Source organism: Pithys albifrons, chromosome 15 (genome assembly GCF_047495875.1).
Source record: "Pithys albifrons albifrons isolate INPA30051 chromosome 15, PitAlb_v1, whole genome shotgun sequence".
NCBI classification, from domain to species: Eukaryota; Metazoa; Chordata; class Aves; order Passeriformes; family Thamnophilidae; genus Pithys; species Pithys albifrons.
The window spans coordinates 17,795,318-17,809,434 of NC_092472.1; the positions used below are offsets into that span (position 1 = coordinate 17,795,318).

At 52.4% G+C, this 14,117-nt stretch overlaps 1 protein-coding gene across 6 annotated transcripts in view; it reads right to left on the bottom strand.

The window, feature by feature from the left end:
- Positions 1-14,117, bottom strand: part of TCF7 (transcription factor 7) — a 75,467-nt gene that overhangs the window by 11,402 nt on the left and 49,948 nt on the right. For 3 of the 6 annotated variants that reach the window (XM_071570655.1, XM_071570653.1, XM_071570658.1), the window contains exons 4-9: positions 12,049-12,181; positions 8,888-8,978; positions 4,433-4,519; positions 2,692-2,802; positions 2,233-2,395; positions 1,888-1,995 (exon numbers count right to left, since the gene is read on the bottom strand). In XM_071570655.1, coding sequence (XP_071426756.1) covers positions 1,888-1,995; positions 2,233-2,395; positions 2,692-2,802; positions 4,433-4,519; positions 8,888-8,978; positions 12,049-12,181 — 693 coding nt within the window. The remainder of the gene's footprint in view (positions 1-1,887; positions 1,996-2,232; positions 2,396-2,691; positions 2,803-4,432; positions 4,520-8,887; positions 8,979-12,048; positions 12,182-14,117) is intronic. The other 3 variants (XM_071570657.1, XM_071570656.1, XM_071570659.1) reach the window with 1 other exon arrangement.

Below are 14,117 nucleotides of genomic sequence, written 5' to 3' on the forward strand. Positions count from 1 at the left end.
CCCACAGAACTACTCAGCCCACTCTGGTACATCTCACCATTAGTGCTTTAATTAATTGATAATTTAACTAAGAAATTTAATGAGATTAATAGAATTAAACAAGAGTTGCTGCGTGCAATGGAGAGTATGATCAACAGCTGATATTCCTGCTGTATTCTTATTCCTCTTCCCTCTTTGTGGCTCTAAAAAGCACTTGGCCCATTTCAGCACCTTCCCTATTTCAAAAACAAGCTTTAATGTGGTGCCTTATACCCAAACAGGAATTGCTCCTTAACATTCCCTGAATTTAAACACAGAAGGAAGTTTTAGAAAATCCCCTGAAATTTATTTTCAGATAACACTGAACTATTTCAGAGGTTCTGCAACTCTGGACCCATCTCTCCCTCTTCCTTCACTAACAAGAAATCCCTGTTTTATCCCCAAACTGCTTCTCTTGATTCACAAGATGCAGCAACTCCCCTCATGCCCTAATGAGCTGATTAATGAGGGCACAGTGGCACAGAAGGAAATCTGGCTGTGAGGAGCAGCAGCTCCCAGGGCTGCCTTTGACCCATGACTTTTTATATGACTTCTTGTGGTTTGAGTGAAGGTGGAAAGCTCTGAGCTGTGGTGAGCTCTTTCTTCAGTGGGGGAGCAACTGTATTTCCTGCCCAGTATCTGCATCCCGTGCTGCAGAGGTGACCTACATTCCTCCTCCCCCTTCTCCTCCTCCTCCTCCCTGCTCAGGCTCCAGAGAGAAAAGCAGCTCTCCAACAACCACAACACCCAGAACAGCTGGTTTGCAATGCTGGGAGGACCAATATGTACATTTGGAGCCCACTGTTCATCCTCTGGAGCAAGGAACCAGCTCTTGAGTCTTCAAGGAGTCACATGAATGATGATACAGATTGAGATCTCCATGGAGGATGCACCTGGTCTTGGTGCTGTGCCCTCCAGGTGTTGATGCCCTCCAGATGTGTGCCCATCAAAATGTGGGCTGGGGGATTCCTGTCACCTCTGCTTTTTCTGCATCATCTCTAACCCCCATTTTTCAGGGGGTTTTGGAGTGATTTGGTCTCTTTAAGGGTGTTTTCTTGCCCTTGGTGGAGTTTGGGCTTTCTGGAAGGAGGGCTGTGGTCAGTGTGGGATGGATGGGCACCCACTGGGCAGCTCCCAGGGGAAAGAAAGTGTCTGTGAGGGAAATGATGGAGTCTTAGATCAAAGGGACAAAGTTCTCGAGTGCATGGACAGATATCTGAAGACTTATGTGGGCTTTTCTTCAGGTCTCTAATGAGCTCGTTAGGCATTTAATACCAGAAAAGTCAAGAAAGTCACAAGAAAAGACCCCCTTCAAAAAGAGCCACAATTGAAAATCAAAGAATCTTGGAACAGTTTGGTTGGAAGGGACCTTAAAAATATTCCATTAGAAAGGCAGGGACACCTCCCACCAGCCCAGGCTGCTCCAAGCCCCATCCAACCTGGCCTTGGACACTCCCAGGGTTGGTACAGCCACAGCTTCTCTGGGCCCTCTGTGCCAGGGCCTGCCCACCCTCACAGGTATCTCAGCAGCTGCCCAAAATGCACAAAGCAGGATATTTCCATAAAATTATATTTCCAAAGATCATCCATATCACTTCAAAGCTCCCCTTCCTTATTGCCTGTATTTGATTGGAAAATCAGGAACCAAACCCCTGTGGTAGCTGGGACTATATCAATCACCCTACAGGATGAGTGATAAGCCAGGAGGGTGTTCAAATACTCCTGAGGTGTGAATTCCTGTAGTGCTTGTGCCACCAGGAATGGCACTGCCAGTGCCAGGTGGGCTGTTTGGCAAACACCAGCTGTCACCCCCCAGGGTCACTCTGGGCCATGCCAAGGGAAGGGGGTCCGAGCAGGGTGGGCACTCACATAGTTGTCTCTGGCAGACCAGCCAGGGTAGAGCTGCATGTGGAGCTGCCGTTCCTTGCGGGCCAGCTCGTAGTACTTGGCCTGTTCCTCCCGGGACAGCGCGTGCCACTGCAGGGACAAGCACAGGGACAAGTGGGACATGGCCCTGCTGTGCCCTCCCAGCCCAGCCCAGCCCAGCCCAGCCCAGCCCAGCCCAGCCCAGCCCAGCCCAGCCCTCCACGGCCACCCCAGCCCAGGGCACATCCTACCCTGTGTGTTTCAGGGATAAGAGCACCTGATATTGAAGCAGGTGCTTGTTTCAGGCTGAAGAGCACGTAAGGGATGGGGGTGCCGGGATGCTCTTACCCTCCTTCCCAGGATCTGGTTGATGGCAGCGCTCTCCTTCAGGGTGCACTCAGCGATCACTTTCGCCCGCATTTCTTTCATATACAACATGAAAGCATTCAGGGGCTTCTTGATAGTGGGCTTCTTGGCTTCCTTCTCTCTCTTTGGTTCTGGTTGAGGTTTCCTTGGTAGGACCAAAGGAGGAGCTGTCAGCATCAGAGCCACTCTTCAGCCTGGCTCTGCAGAATGTTCCACCCCAAAACAACCCAACAACACAAGCAGGTGGGATGCCTGAGATCTGCACCTCAGATGCAGACAGAGCTCAGTGTTCATCCATCCTCCCCCAAAATGAGCATTAAGAGTGACAAAGGAAATGGGTGTTAAGGGTTTGCATGGGAAATCTCCACTAACAGCTCTTCAGGACAACCTGAAGCAGAAGCGAAAGCTGGTCCATGAGCCCTGCCAGTGCTTCCAACTCACATGTTTCGGTCATAGTGCTCCATGTCCTGCTTGCCGGAGTGGGGCACGATGGCAGGGTGAGGGATGCCGGTGGTGTGCATGCCAGAGCCCAGCATCAGCGGGTGGGTGAACCTGCAACAGAGAGCGGGTGAGCCATGCCGGGAGGGCTGTGCCGTGCCAGGGCTGAGGGGACGCCGGGCGGCCGCAGCGGAGTCTCACGGGTGGCACTCGGACTGGCAGAAGCAGACGGAAAGCGGAGGACATGGAAAGCACGTGGGTGCTGCCAGGCTGGCGGGGAGCAGGCAGTGCCCACCATCTCAGGTTGGGTATGTGGGCATGTGGATGGAAAGGGTCCAGTGCCACAGTAAGGGATCCGCCTGCAGCAGGAGCCAGCCTGGCCAAGAGCCAGGGCACTTCCAGCCAGCAGCTTCAGCCACTCACAACTCTGTTGCTGCAATATCTTATTAGCACTGCACAAAGAAACAACAAACTCAACCAGGGGGTTGGATGGGAGAGATTAGGACCACCCTGCACCTTTCTTTAAACAGCAGCAGCGTTAAGTCTGAACATGAACCCGACTGCAACTCTAGGAGGTGCACCTTGCCTGAGCAATGCTCTCCACAACACAGGCTGAGATCATGAGAGGTCTTGCTAGCTCTCAGGCTTCATTAGCTCTCTCTGGAGTTTTGGAGGGTAAAGCCAGCACGCTTAGCTTTGCCAAGCTTGCCACTTTATGACTGCAGCTTGAGATGGCAGAATTGCCCATGGGAGATGAACTGTTCATTAGATATGCTGGCACGAAAAGAAAAGCTGTTTAATTTAATCCACCAGCACAGTCTGATCCTTATCTGACCAGGTGTACTTTCTCAGCTGCAGCAGGGCTGCAAAATCCCCCCCAAAATCCTGCAAGCAGGAGCTTGGGGAGGCTGCTGGGGCTCCATGGGGAACCGTTAGCTCCTCTTGCCTTTGAGGCTGTGCAAGGGTGATGCCCTGTGAGCAAGGAGGGCTGGCAGCACTCCCTCCCCTCCTCTGCAGGACTAAGGGGCTCCATGAACTGAGGGATGAATGGCATGGATCCAGGTTTCTGCATGGCTAAGGGTTTGCATGATTTTCCTGTGGGAAATCTCCACTAACAGCTCTTCAGGATAACATGAAGCAGAAGCGAAAGCTGGTGCATGAGCCTGGACATCCCTACAGAGCCACAGGGCCTTTGCCCAGCAGCACACCTGGGAGGGCTGGGCTCTGTGATTCCCATCCCCAGGAGGTGCATTGGGCTCACCTGAAGGCAGAGGCTGTGCTGATGTCTCACAGAACTGACCTGTGCCTGAGGGGAGGGCAGCAAATCGCTGCCTGTCCTGTCCTGCTTTTAAAGCGGAGACCGAGTCAAGCAGGTCTGAGCAGAGCAAAGCTCAGTGGTGGTGGCAGCAGGGACACACTCACAATTAGGGTCAGTGACACGGAGAGAAATCCTGAGCAATGGGTTCCAGCCTGTTTTCCCCATGCTGAGCTGAAGGCTGGGCTTTCTGGCTCTGTTGAGACTTGTGCTGACTGAACCCCAAGTGCTGTGCATCCTTCCTCCTCGACACTCCCCTGAGCACCCTTTGGAGCAGCCGCTGCCTCGAAGCGCCTTCTCCTGGCCCGGCTGCCCCAGGGAGGGTGTGTGGCTGTGCCTGGTGGCCGTGGCCTGCTGCAAGCTCTGCTGCACAGACTGCAAGCTGCCAGAGCAGCCGAGCTGCTGCCCTGAGCCACAGCTCGTACTCACCTGGAGAAAGAGGCCCCGGCAGAGAGCGCGGACGAGTAGGGCTGTCTAAATCCACATGACGGGAGCGGATAGACAGACTGGCTCTGCCTGGGATCGGGAAGAAAGAGTCTATAAAGCATCCACAGCTACGTGGCATTTCCTAAAGATACCCTTTGCTAAGGGGACTCAGAGGTGCCCCTGGCTGGCAGGACATTTGGTGTCCCCTGGGCTCGAGGGGCAGTGAGGGATTTGGACATTATTTTGAGAGAACCTGGGCCTTTCTACAAAGGTTGGATCCAACTATGACTCCCTTTGTCCTGCAGCTTTGCATTTATCTGGTTAAAATGCAAAATGCAGAGGTGAGCTGAAAGATGTTGCTACTGCACAAAAAACCCCAAATTGTGTAAAAGAGCACAGCTTGACCAAAAAATGAAAGCCTGCCTGGTCAGGGTCTCTGTGCAGTCCACAAGAGGCTGCACCAGGAGGATGAATATGAGGAGGAACTTCTTTATTGTCTGGGTGACCAAGCATAGGAACAGATTGCTCAGAATGGGTGTGGGGCTTTCCCCACTGGAGATACTCAAGTACTGCCTGGCTGCAATTCTGTGCCATGTGCTCTGGGGTGACCCTGCTGGAGCAGGGAGCTTGGACCAGATGACCCTCTGTGGTCCCTTCAACTCTACTCATTCTGTGACTCTGTGATGTCCAAGCAGAGGAAATCCTTGATTTCTGGATAGAAAGTGCCTACTCTGCCCTTGTATGTGCTCTAGGAATACTTTGATTTTCCCAGCACATCTTTTTAAGGATACCTGTCAGTTTAAAACAAGCCAAAAGCTCATTCCTTTTGAAAGGGTTTTCATCCTGGGGAATAGGCATGTACCAGACCTGGAGCTGGGAATTATTTTTGAGATAGTAAAATAACTATGCAGGAAGTTCCTTGTTGTTCCCAGCAAGGGAACCCCCACATTTTCATATGGAAATAGCTCAAAAATGCCTTGGCTTGTTATGCAAACCCACCAAAAGATGCTTCCAGACTAAAACTGCACACGAAATCTGAGATCATAAAAATCACAGAATGGTTTGGGTTGGAAGGGACCTTAAAGCTCATGCCATTCCAATCCCCCTGCCACGGCCAGGGACACCTTCTGCTAGTCCAAGTTGCTCCAAGCCCCATCCAACCTGGCTTTGAACACTTCAGGGATGAGGGACAATGGGGTGCTTCCACCTGCACTGGTGCTCGTGCTCCTCTGACCAGGCTGCACAGAGCTGTGCCTAAAACCAGCACCAGCTATTTTCTACTCCAATAACCAAAATACCCCCAAAAAGTCTGTTATCATTAAGTGTGGTGCCCTACAAAGGACTGAGCTCCTGAAGCCTGGGATTTTTCAGGGCTGAAGACAAGTTTCTGCCCTGAAGAGCAATAATGCCAAGGCTGGGCAGGATGGAGGTTGCTGTTCCTGTTGCTCAGGGAGCTGCTGTGCCTCAGCTTGACCGAAATCTGCAGGATCTGTCTGCAGGAAAGGCTGTTTACACCCTGCCAGGCAGAACCCTCTCCCAGCCCTTAGATGTCGGTGGGTATAAACACACCAACAAACAGCCAACCGGGAAGCCCAATCAGCCTTTGAAGCTGAAGGCAACTGCCCCAGGGCTGAGAAAACACTCAGAGCTCATCCAGGAGCGACCTGCCCTGCTCCATGGGCTGGGACACTGGGAGAGGAACGGAGCTGGGCACTCACAGCTTCAGCCAAAGTCCTTCTGACTTGCAAATTAATCAGTCCCTGATGGTTGGGAATGCACAACTGCAGCCTGTGCCATGGCATCACACACTGGCTTGGGCTGCAAGGGACCTTAAAGCTCATCTTGTTACAACCCCCTGCCATGGGCAGGGACACCTCCCACCAGCCCAGGCTGATCCAAGCCCTGTCCAACCTTGGACACTTTCAGGGATGGGGCAGCCACAGCTTCTCTGGGCAATCTCTGCCAGGGCCTCACCACCCTCTGAGGTAAAGAATTTCTTCCTAATATCTAATGTAATCCTCTCCTCTTTTAGCTTAAAACTTTCTCTGCTTGTCCCATCACTATCTGTTCATAAAAAAAATTCCCTCTCCTTTTTTATAAGCTCCTTTTGTGTACAGGAAGGGGCTCTAAGGTCTCCCAGGAGTCTTCTCTTCTCTGGGCTGAACAACCCCAGCTCTCCCGGTGTCTCCACAGTATCACCTGGTGATGGGAGGGCAGCTCAGAAGAACCCCGTGGGATGGCAGTGGAGGTGCTTGGCCCAGGGCACAGGTGAGTGACACCATTTGCAGGTTCCTGGCCAAGGACAACTGCCAGGCTCCCATGAGCAAAACTCACTTGACTGGACTCCTGGAGGCTTTTATCCAACTGTCATCCCAGCTAATTACAGAGAGAGTGATTGCAGCTCCTCCTCCTGCAGCACCTGGTGAGAACAAACCCTGGTTCTGCCCAGCTCCAGCCTGCCAGCTCGTGGAGGAAAAGTTGCTTCCTGTGTGTGGCCACTCTGGCTCAGCAGCTGAGTTGGTGGCACTGGCACAAGCACAGAATCATGGAATGCTTTGGCTTGGATGGGACCTTAGAAATCATCCAATTCCAGCCCCTTGTCAGGGGCAGGGACACCTCCCTCTATCCCAGGTTACTCCAAGCCCCCTCCAACCTGGCCTTGGACACTTCCAGGGATGGGGCAGCCACAGTTCCTCTGGGATGCATCCCTGGCATGACCATCCCCAGCACACAGGCCCTGCTGCTGTGGCACAAGGGGGATGCTGCCAAGATCCTGCCGGGATTTGGTACTTCTGCACCCACCCACACCAGAGTGCTGAGCCTCAGCTGAAGACTGGGAACTCCAGGAGTGGGTTTGGGGCTCCTTCCATAAATTTTGTGCAGGGAGAAGAAGGAGTAAAAGCTCTATTAGACACACGTGCCTCGAGGTGCTGCTCTCTGCACATCAGGCCGTTTGTTGCTTTGCCATATCTGCTCTATTAGTCACTAATGAAGGAAGGCATCTGAGGAGGCTGCGAGAGGATGCCAAAGCCTGTGGATGCTGAAGAAACTCTCAGCCATGCAAACTCTCTCCACCACCAACTGTCCCACAAAACCTCCATGAAAGCCAGGCTGCTCTCACTCCATTTGCCCAGGTCTGCCTGAACAGCACCATCCCACCCCAGGAGTGGACCTTCCATTGGACAAACAGGCTCGTTTCTCTCCATCTCCAACTATTTTCTTGTTACAGCACAGTCACCCCAGTCCTTGTTTTCCCTGAGGATGAATCACATCATCTGAGGAGTTAAATCATCACCCAAGAGTAGCAGATTTAGCACAGAAGGCAAAATGTAATCTCTTTGAAGCCAAACTGTACCAAAGGCCTCAGCCTGTTTCCTTATGGTTAAATATCTGGAACATGAAGTTCATGAACAAAACAAAGCAAAAAGCTCCCCTCTCCCATTCTGCAGTAAGTTCTTGTACCTGGAACTCACTGTGGGGCTTTGCTGGGGTTTTATCCATGGGCACTGGGGGGATCTGGCCACCTGCACCCACGATCACCTTCCCTGCACTCTCTCACTGTCCTGGCCACCTTGAATTGCCACCTGCAGCCACCAGCCTCCCTGTCAGCCCCTGCCATGTCCCTGTGTCCTCAAGGAGGATTAAAAATTAATCCAGGGAGTGCTGATGCCCACAGGGCAGCCCCGGCCAGCCCTGCTCACTCTGTGCTCACGGTCACAGGGACAAAGGCAGGGGCACTGACCACAGAGCACACACTGGTGTGCTTTTAACTTGTGCCCCTGGGGCAGGTTTCCCAACAGGCTCTGCTTTGTAGGATGCTCCTCAGGGCTAGCCCATGCAGGGGGGACATTTTGGGAGTGCTCAGCTCCTGGTCCCTCCCTCCCCATCCCCACTGGGGCAGCAAGTACCACTGAGCTGGCTGTGCTGTGGTCTGGCCATGGGTACTGGGGTCGTTTGCTCTCTACCACGGTGTATTTTTCCCCTGTGTGTCAGACCCTGAGAAACACCATGGTCTGACAGATGGATCATCCCACAGGATTACACTGTGCTGGTGGCACGCTGAGGAAAAGCACTGCTTGTGCTGCAAACCCCAGCCAGGGAGAACATTACCTCCTGCTCAAAAGAGAGACTTCTGCTGTGATTAGGAGGGATGGGGAGGAAGCTCTCCCCGGGCTCCCTAATCCACACAGGCAGTCAGGTGTAAGGCAGAGGACAGTTTGGAATCAGGCAGGCTGTAACACCTCTCCAGGGATGCCAGGATGAAGCCTTCAGCCTCTCCACAGATCTGCTGCCCAGCTCTGACACAGGGCTAAGTTCTCCTCCTGTTCACACCGCACACAGGGGGGATGAAGCCGAGGGGAAGGCACCGCGGAGGTTCCGGGCAGCGGCTGCCCAGGGTTGGCTCAGTGACCCGGCCCCGTGGGCAGGGACTGTGCGGGCACAGCCCTCCTCACTCACCATCCCATCGACGGCGTGATCTGTCCCACTCCACCGGGAGGAAGGGGGTAGAAACCAGGGATGTCTGAGGTCTGGGAAGGACGGTGCACTCCTGGAAGAAGGGAGAAGGAGATGAGTTGGACCCAGGACCGCATCTCCCATCTCACACCAACCACTCCCAACCCAGTGTCCCGGCTGCTGCCTCTGAGGACACTTCTGGACAGCAGGGTACATATGTGAAATAGCTGTCTGCAAGTGGCAGGATATTGTAATTCCCTTTTATTTGCTGTGGTTCTCTAAGTGGGGATGTGGTGGCTCATCCACGTTGCTGCAGAATCACAAACACTCATGGAAGGTGGTGGGGAAGGCAACTCATTCTTGCACAAGCATCGTCCCTGCTCTATGCCACCCTGAGGCCAAGCAGCAGCTTGCTTTGGTAAGGATTTGGTTGACTCCAGACATCCCTCTGCCCTTCCCAGAGAGGCTGCTCAGGTGCTCAGTGGATGGTCAAAGCCACTCCTAAGCCCCCTTCCCATGAGGCACCCACAGGACCCCCCATGAGCAGGCAGAGGGGATGCTCCAGCAGACATCACTTACATCTCCATTTTAAACAATTTGAGTTCAAAACAATTATTCTGTGGGCTCTGTGGGTGCCAAGGAGCCATGGAGGTGGGTATGGTGCCAGCTGGGAATTCACCCTTTGCACGGGGAATCCCTGTGTGCTCTTCAAAGTCGCTGGCACGGGCACCATGGCCAGGGGGACATCACTCCCTTTCCACCTGGACTTGAAAACATCCTGCAGGGCCTGGGGCTGAGGGTGGGACTCAGACAACCACAGAGCTGCTGGCAAAACCAGCCTCCAGCTGGTCCCTGGACTGGGAAACTGGAGGGCACTGGGGCTGAGCTCTGCTGCACAGAGGGGTAATGCTGCCATAGAGCCTCAGACAAAACCCAGGGCCAGGGATTGTCCACTGGCTGTCCTGGGTGATAAATACACAGAATAAATTGGTGGTGAGTTGTCAGTTGGAAACTCAGAGGTCTGGATTATTCTCCCAGATGTATGAATGATAAACTACTAATTAGTAATGACAGCAACAGATTTCAAGTATCTTATAGGAGTTGGCTAAAATAAACATAGAGCTGACCCAAAAGGATTATATAACTTAGTATGAGATTTGGCTCAAGTGGGACTCAGCAGCCCACTGAGGGTCAGACAAAACCAGCACCCACATCAGGCAGCTGCTGGAATGTCCTGAGATTTGCACCTTCAACAATACAAGTTGCATAAGCCAGAGCACAAGTTATTCTTGCTGGCCCAGTGGTTGGGGCACCAGCCACTGACTCAGAATTCCTGCTTGTGTTTCCTTGTCTGCATGTCCTTGGGCTACTGTGAGGTGCTTTAAAGGCATGCTGGGAGAATGAGCATGATGGTGACTCTCCAGTGCTTACACTGGGTGATAATGGGAGCTATTCCAGTGATGAAAACAGAGATGGGACACATCCAGACTGAACAGGGAAGAAAACCCTCACCCAGCAGCACAGGGATGGGGCATCATCACAGCTGCACCACAGAGACAGGTGCCAGCTGAGGATGACGATCTGAACCTCTCCACAAACCAGACCTGGTGGTCTCTGGGAGGGACAGACCCCCTGTGGCTGTAAATGCACCGGATAAATGGGAAGGGGGAGACTGGACAGAGCCTGCACTGAGGGAGCATGTGGGTGGGCAGCCCTGGGACAGCTGCCCAGAATGACTGACCCAGCCTGAGATGAACACTCAGGGACTGCTCCAGTGCCAGCTGTAGTCTCCACAGAGGGAAATAACCAGCTCATCCCTTGGGGGAGCTGTTCCTGTATCGCTGAAGGCTCCCCAGGCTGGCAGTGAGTCCCAGGAGGCAGCTCCCCATGAGGGGCTCCTGGAGGGGCAGGGCTCTGCCAGGCACTGCAAAGGCAGCAGGAAGGAAGGTGTGCCAGGTCACATTCCTGTGAGACTCAGAAACCTGCACACTTCCTCTTGAGACTCAAACTCTGCCATTAGCTGAGCTTCTAATAGGTTTACTGTGTTGACTCTTCCTGATTTTCTGCTGAGTTTATTATGCTCAGGTGGCTGACAAGCAAACTGTTGGCTGGAAGACAACCAGGATGTGCCTGGGCATCTCTTACACCAGACCTAAATCCTACCCTTCAGCATTCCTGATGAGTCCAGAACGTGGCCTCTAGGTTCAGACCAGGGATCAGTGGCAGGTCCTCCAGCCAGGAGCATCCTTGATAACCCACTGTTTTATCAACAATGTTCACTTGGTGAAGCTGATGCCTCCGGGACCGTGTGGATCACTCCTGGGTGGAGGCCTTTGCCCAAATCACAACACTTGGTGTTGTGCCTCTGTTTTGGCACTGATTTCTGGGCTCTGATGGACCCTGAACTCCTTCCTGAATGTAGTTTGATTCCAAGCAATCAAGCCCAGGTTTGTGTAAAAGCCTGGGTAATCTAAACAGAAGTTCTGCACTAATATGGGGTTGAGAAAAGTTTGGGTTTACACTCATTTTGTCAGTAACCCATGAAGAATGAGGGACTGGGGTGAATTTCTCTGCACATACCTGTATTTTACAGTTCAGGGTATAGTTCAGGGTTTAACCTCTGCCTACTGTACTTTCCTCTGTAGCCTCAGGAGCTGATTGACGTGGCCTGGGCTCACACAGGAACCCGAAGAACCAAACCGTGCGACAACCACACAACGTGTGGCTACGGGGACACACATGTCACAATCCAGTCAGCTTTCAGACACCAATCCTGTTTAGTCAAAATATTTCCTGTTTCAAGCATTTATTTTCTCAAAATGACAACCTGACAACAGTTTGGGTATGAGTCAAAGGAAAGATACTTTCCATTTTCTGGTTGACTCTTGCACATCATTGCACAGTCTGGTCTTGGGACAGCTTATACAGAGACCTGAGCACACTCCATCAGCAGGGCTGGCACTTTTGGTATCAAACCACTCTTTCCCAGGATCACAAAGCACTGCCAATAAGCTAAATAACCTCCTACTGCCAAGCAGCCTCCCAGTTGACCAAAGCTCTTGACTTTTCTCATGGATTTGGGTTCAGGAGGGTGATGGCCTTGATCTCAGTGGTCTCCAGCACTGTCCCCCTCCCACCACACAGATCCCCAGTGCTGCCAGTACCTTGTTTCTGGTTGATGTCAGCAGGCAAGTGGGGGGAGTGGGAGCCGTGGCTGAAATGGTCGTTGCTGTACGGGATGAGCGGGGTGAGTGGGTGGACACCGTGGGACGGCTGCACCACAGGAACTTTGTTGGACTGCAAGACACAAGGAGGGAGAGGACTCAGAAATCACCAGGATCCACCAGCAAGGAGGGCCAGGGCCCTTTGCAGTCCTGTTGTTGCCAGTGAGGCTGGGAATGACTAAAAACACTATGCAAACACTAAACAAATAACTAAACGACAACCTGCAAAAAGAATCTATAAACAAAGTAAGTACAATGACTGGATATGATTACATGGATACTGATCAAATCACCATGAAATTTTCAAAATTTGTAACTTTTTTCATTCGTTTCCAGTACCTTTTATTCCAGGATGAATGCTATGAGCATGTTACTCAATGCAGTGCTCTTGTTCTCTGTCCTGTGCTACCACAGGGTCTAAATCTGGACTCTCACATCTTTCACATTCACTCTGAAAGCCACACTTGGGCTTTCCTAACCAGGACTCTCATGCAAGGACAGACCCAGAATCACAGAATCATTCAGGTTGGATCTTATAAAGATCAAGTCCCATTATTAACCCAGCTCTGCCAAGGCCACCACTTAACACTGAGGGTAATGCCTTTGAAAATGTGACGTGGTCACCAGTGAGCCCTTGGGCTGAAATCCCCCTCGGACTGGGGTCCAGCACTGGGAGAAGGACCAGAGGCAGCTGAGGCAGCACTGGGGATGCACCAAACCCCTAAGCCAAGGAAACACAGTCTCCTCTCACAGCTCCCCCTGGTTACACACAGTGTGGCTGTCAGAGCACAGCATCCTGTGAAAGGCTTTCTGGGGAACACAACGGGAGGTACTTCTGTGGGTTGGAGCAGAGAGAGGAGAACCCATTGCAAAGAGCTGCACAGCTGTAAGGAACACACACAGACACAGACAGACACACTGACACACACGGACACACTGACACACACAGACACAGACACTGACACACAGACACACACACACAGACACACTGACACACACACACAGACACACACACACACACAGACACTGACACACACAGACACACACACACAGACACACTGACACACACACACAGACTGACACACACACACACAGACACAGACACACACACAGACACACACAGACACACAGACAGACACAGACACACACACACACAGATACACACACACACTGACACTGACACACACTGACACACACACACACAGACTGACACACACACACAGACACACACAGACACACACACAGACACACACAGACATACACACAGACACACAGACACACAAACAGACAGACACACAGACACACAGACACAGACACACACAGATACACACACACACTGACACTGACACACACTGACACACACACACACACAGACTGACACACACACACAGACACACACAGACACACACACACACACAGACACAGACACACACACACACACACACACACAGACACACACACACACACACACTCTGACACCTCCAGCAGCCTCCTCGCCTCGAGCGTCTCCCGCTGCTCCCGACATGCCTGGTTTCGCCCGTGGTTGCCTTTAAACCCAAACTGGCTTCACCTCAGTGGTGGAATGTTAGGATTTGTCCCAGATACATCCAGAAAGAGAAACAGGACTGACAGCACCCCAAAACGGGGTGAAAATGGGAACACAGCAGGTCAGACAGCTCTCCAGGGGCCAGGAGCTGGGCACTGCCAGACAGACCCCTTTGGTCCCACCAGGGACTGCAGATGATTTGCTGTGTGAATTTGACAAGCCATTTAGGAGCCCTGGACTCAATGCCTTTCACTTTGGTGATGATTTTGCTCAGGCAGAATGAGCACAAACCTCCAGTTGGCTTTGGTGGAGGTGACACAGAAGGAGACAGGGCTCTGGTTGACTTGTCCTGGATCTCTCTCAGCTGCTGGCACAGCAGATTGAGAGTCCTGGGCGAGCCCTGTGTTTTGCATCCCTGCTCTGAGGAGGAAACCCATGGAGAGGAAAGGAAAACACACTGATG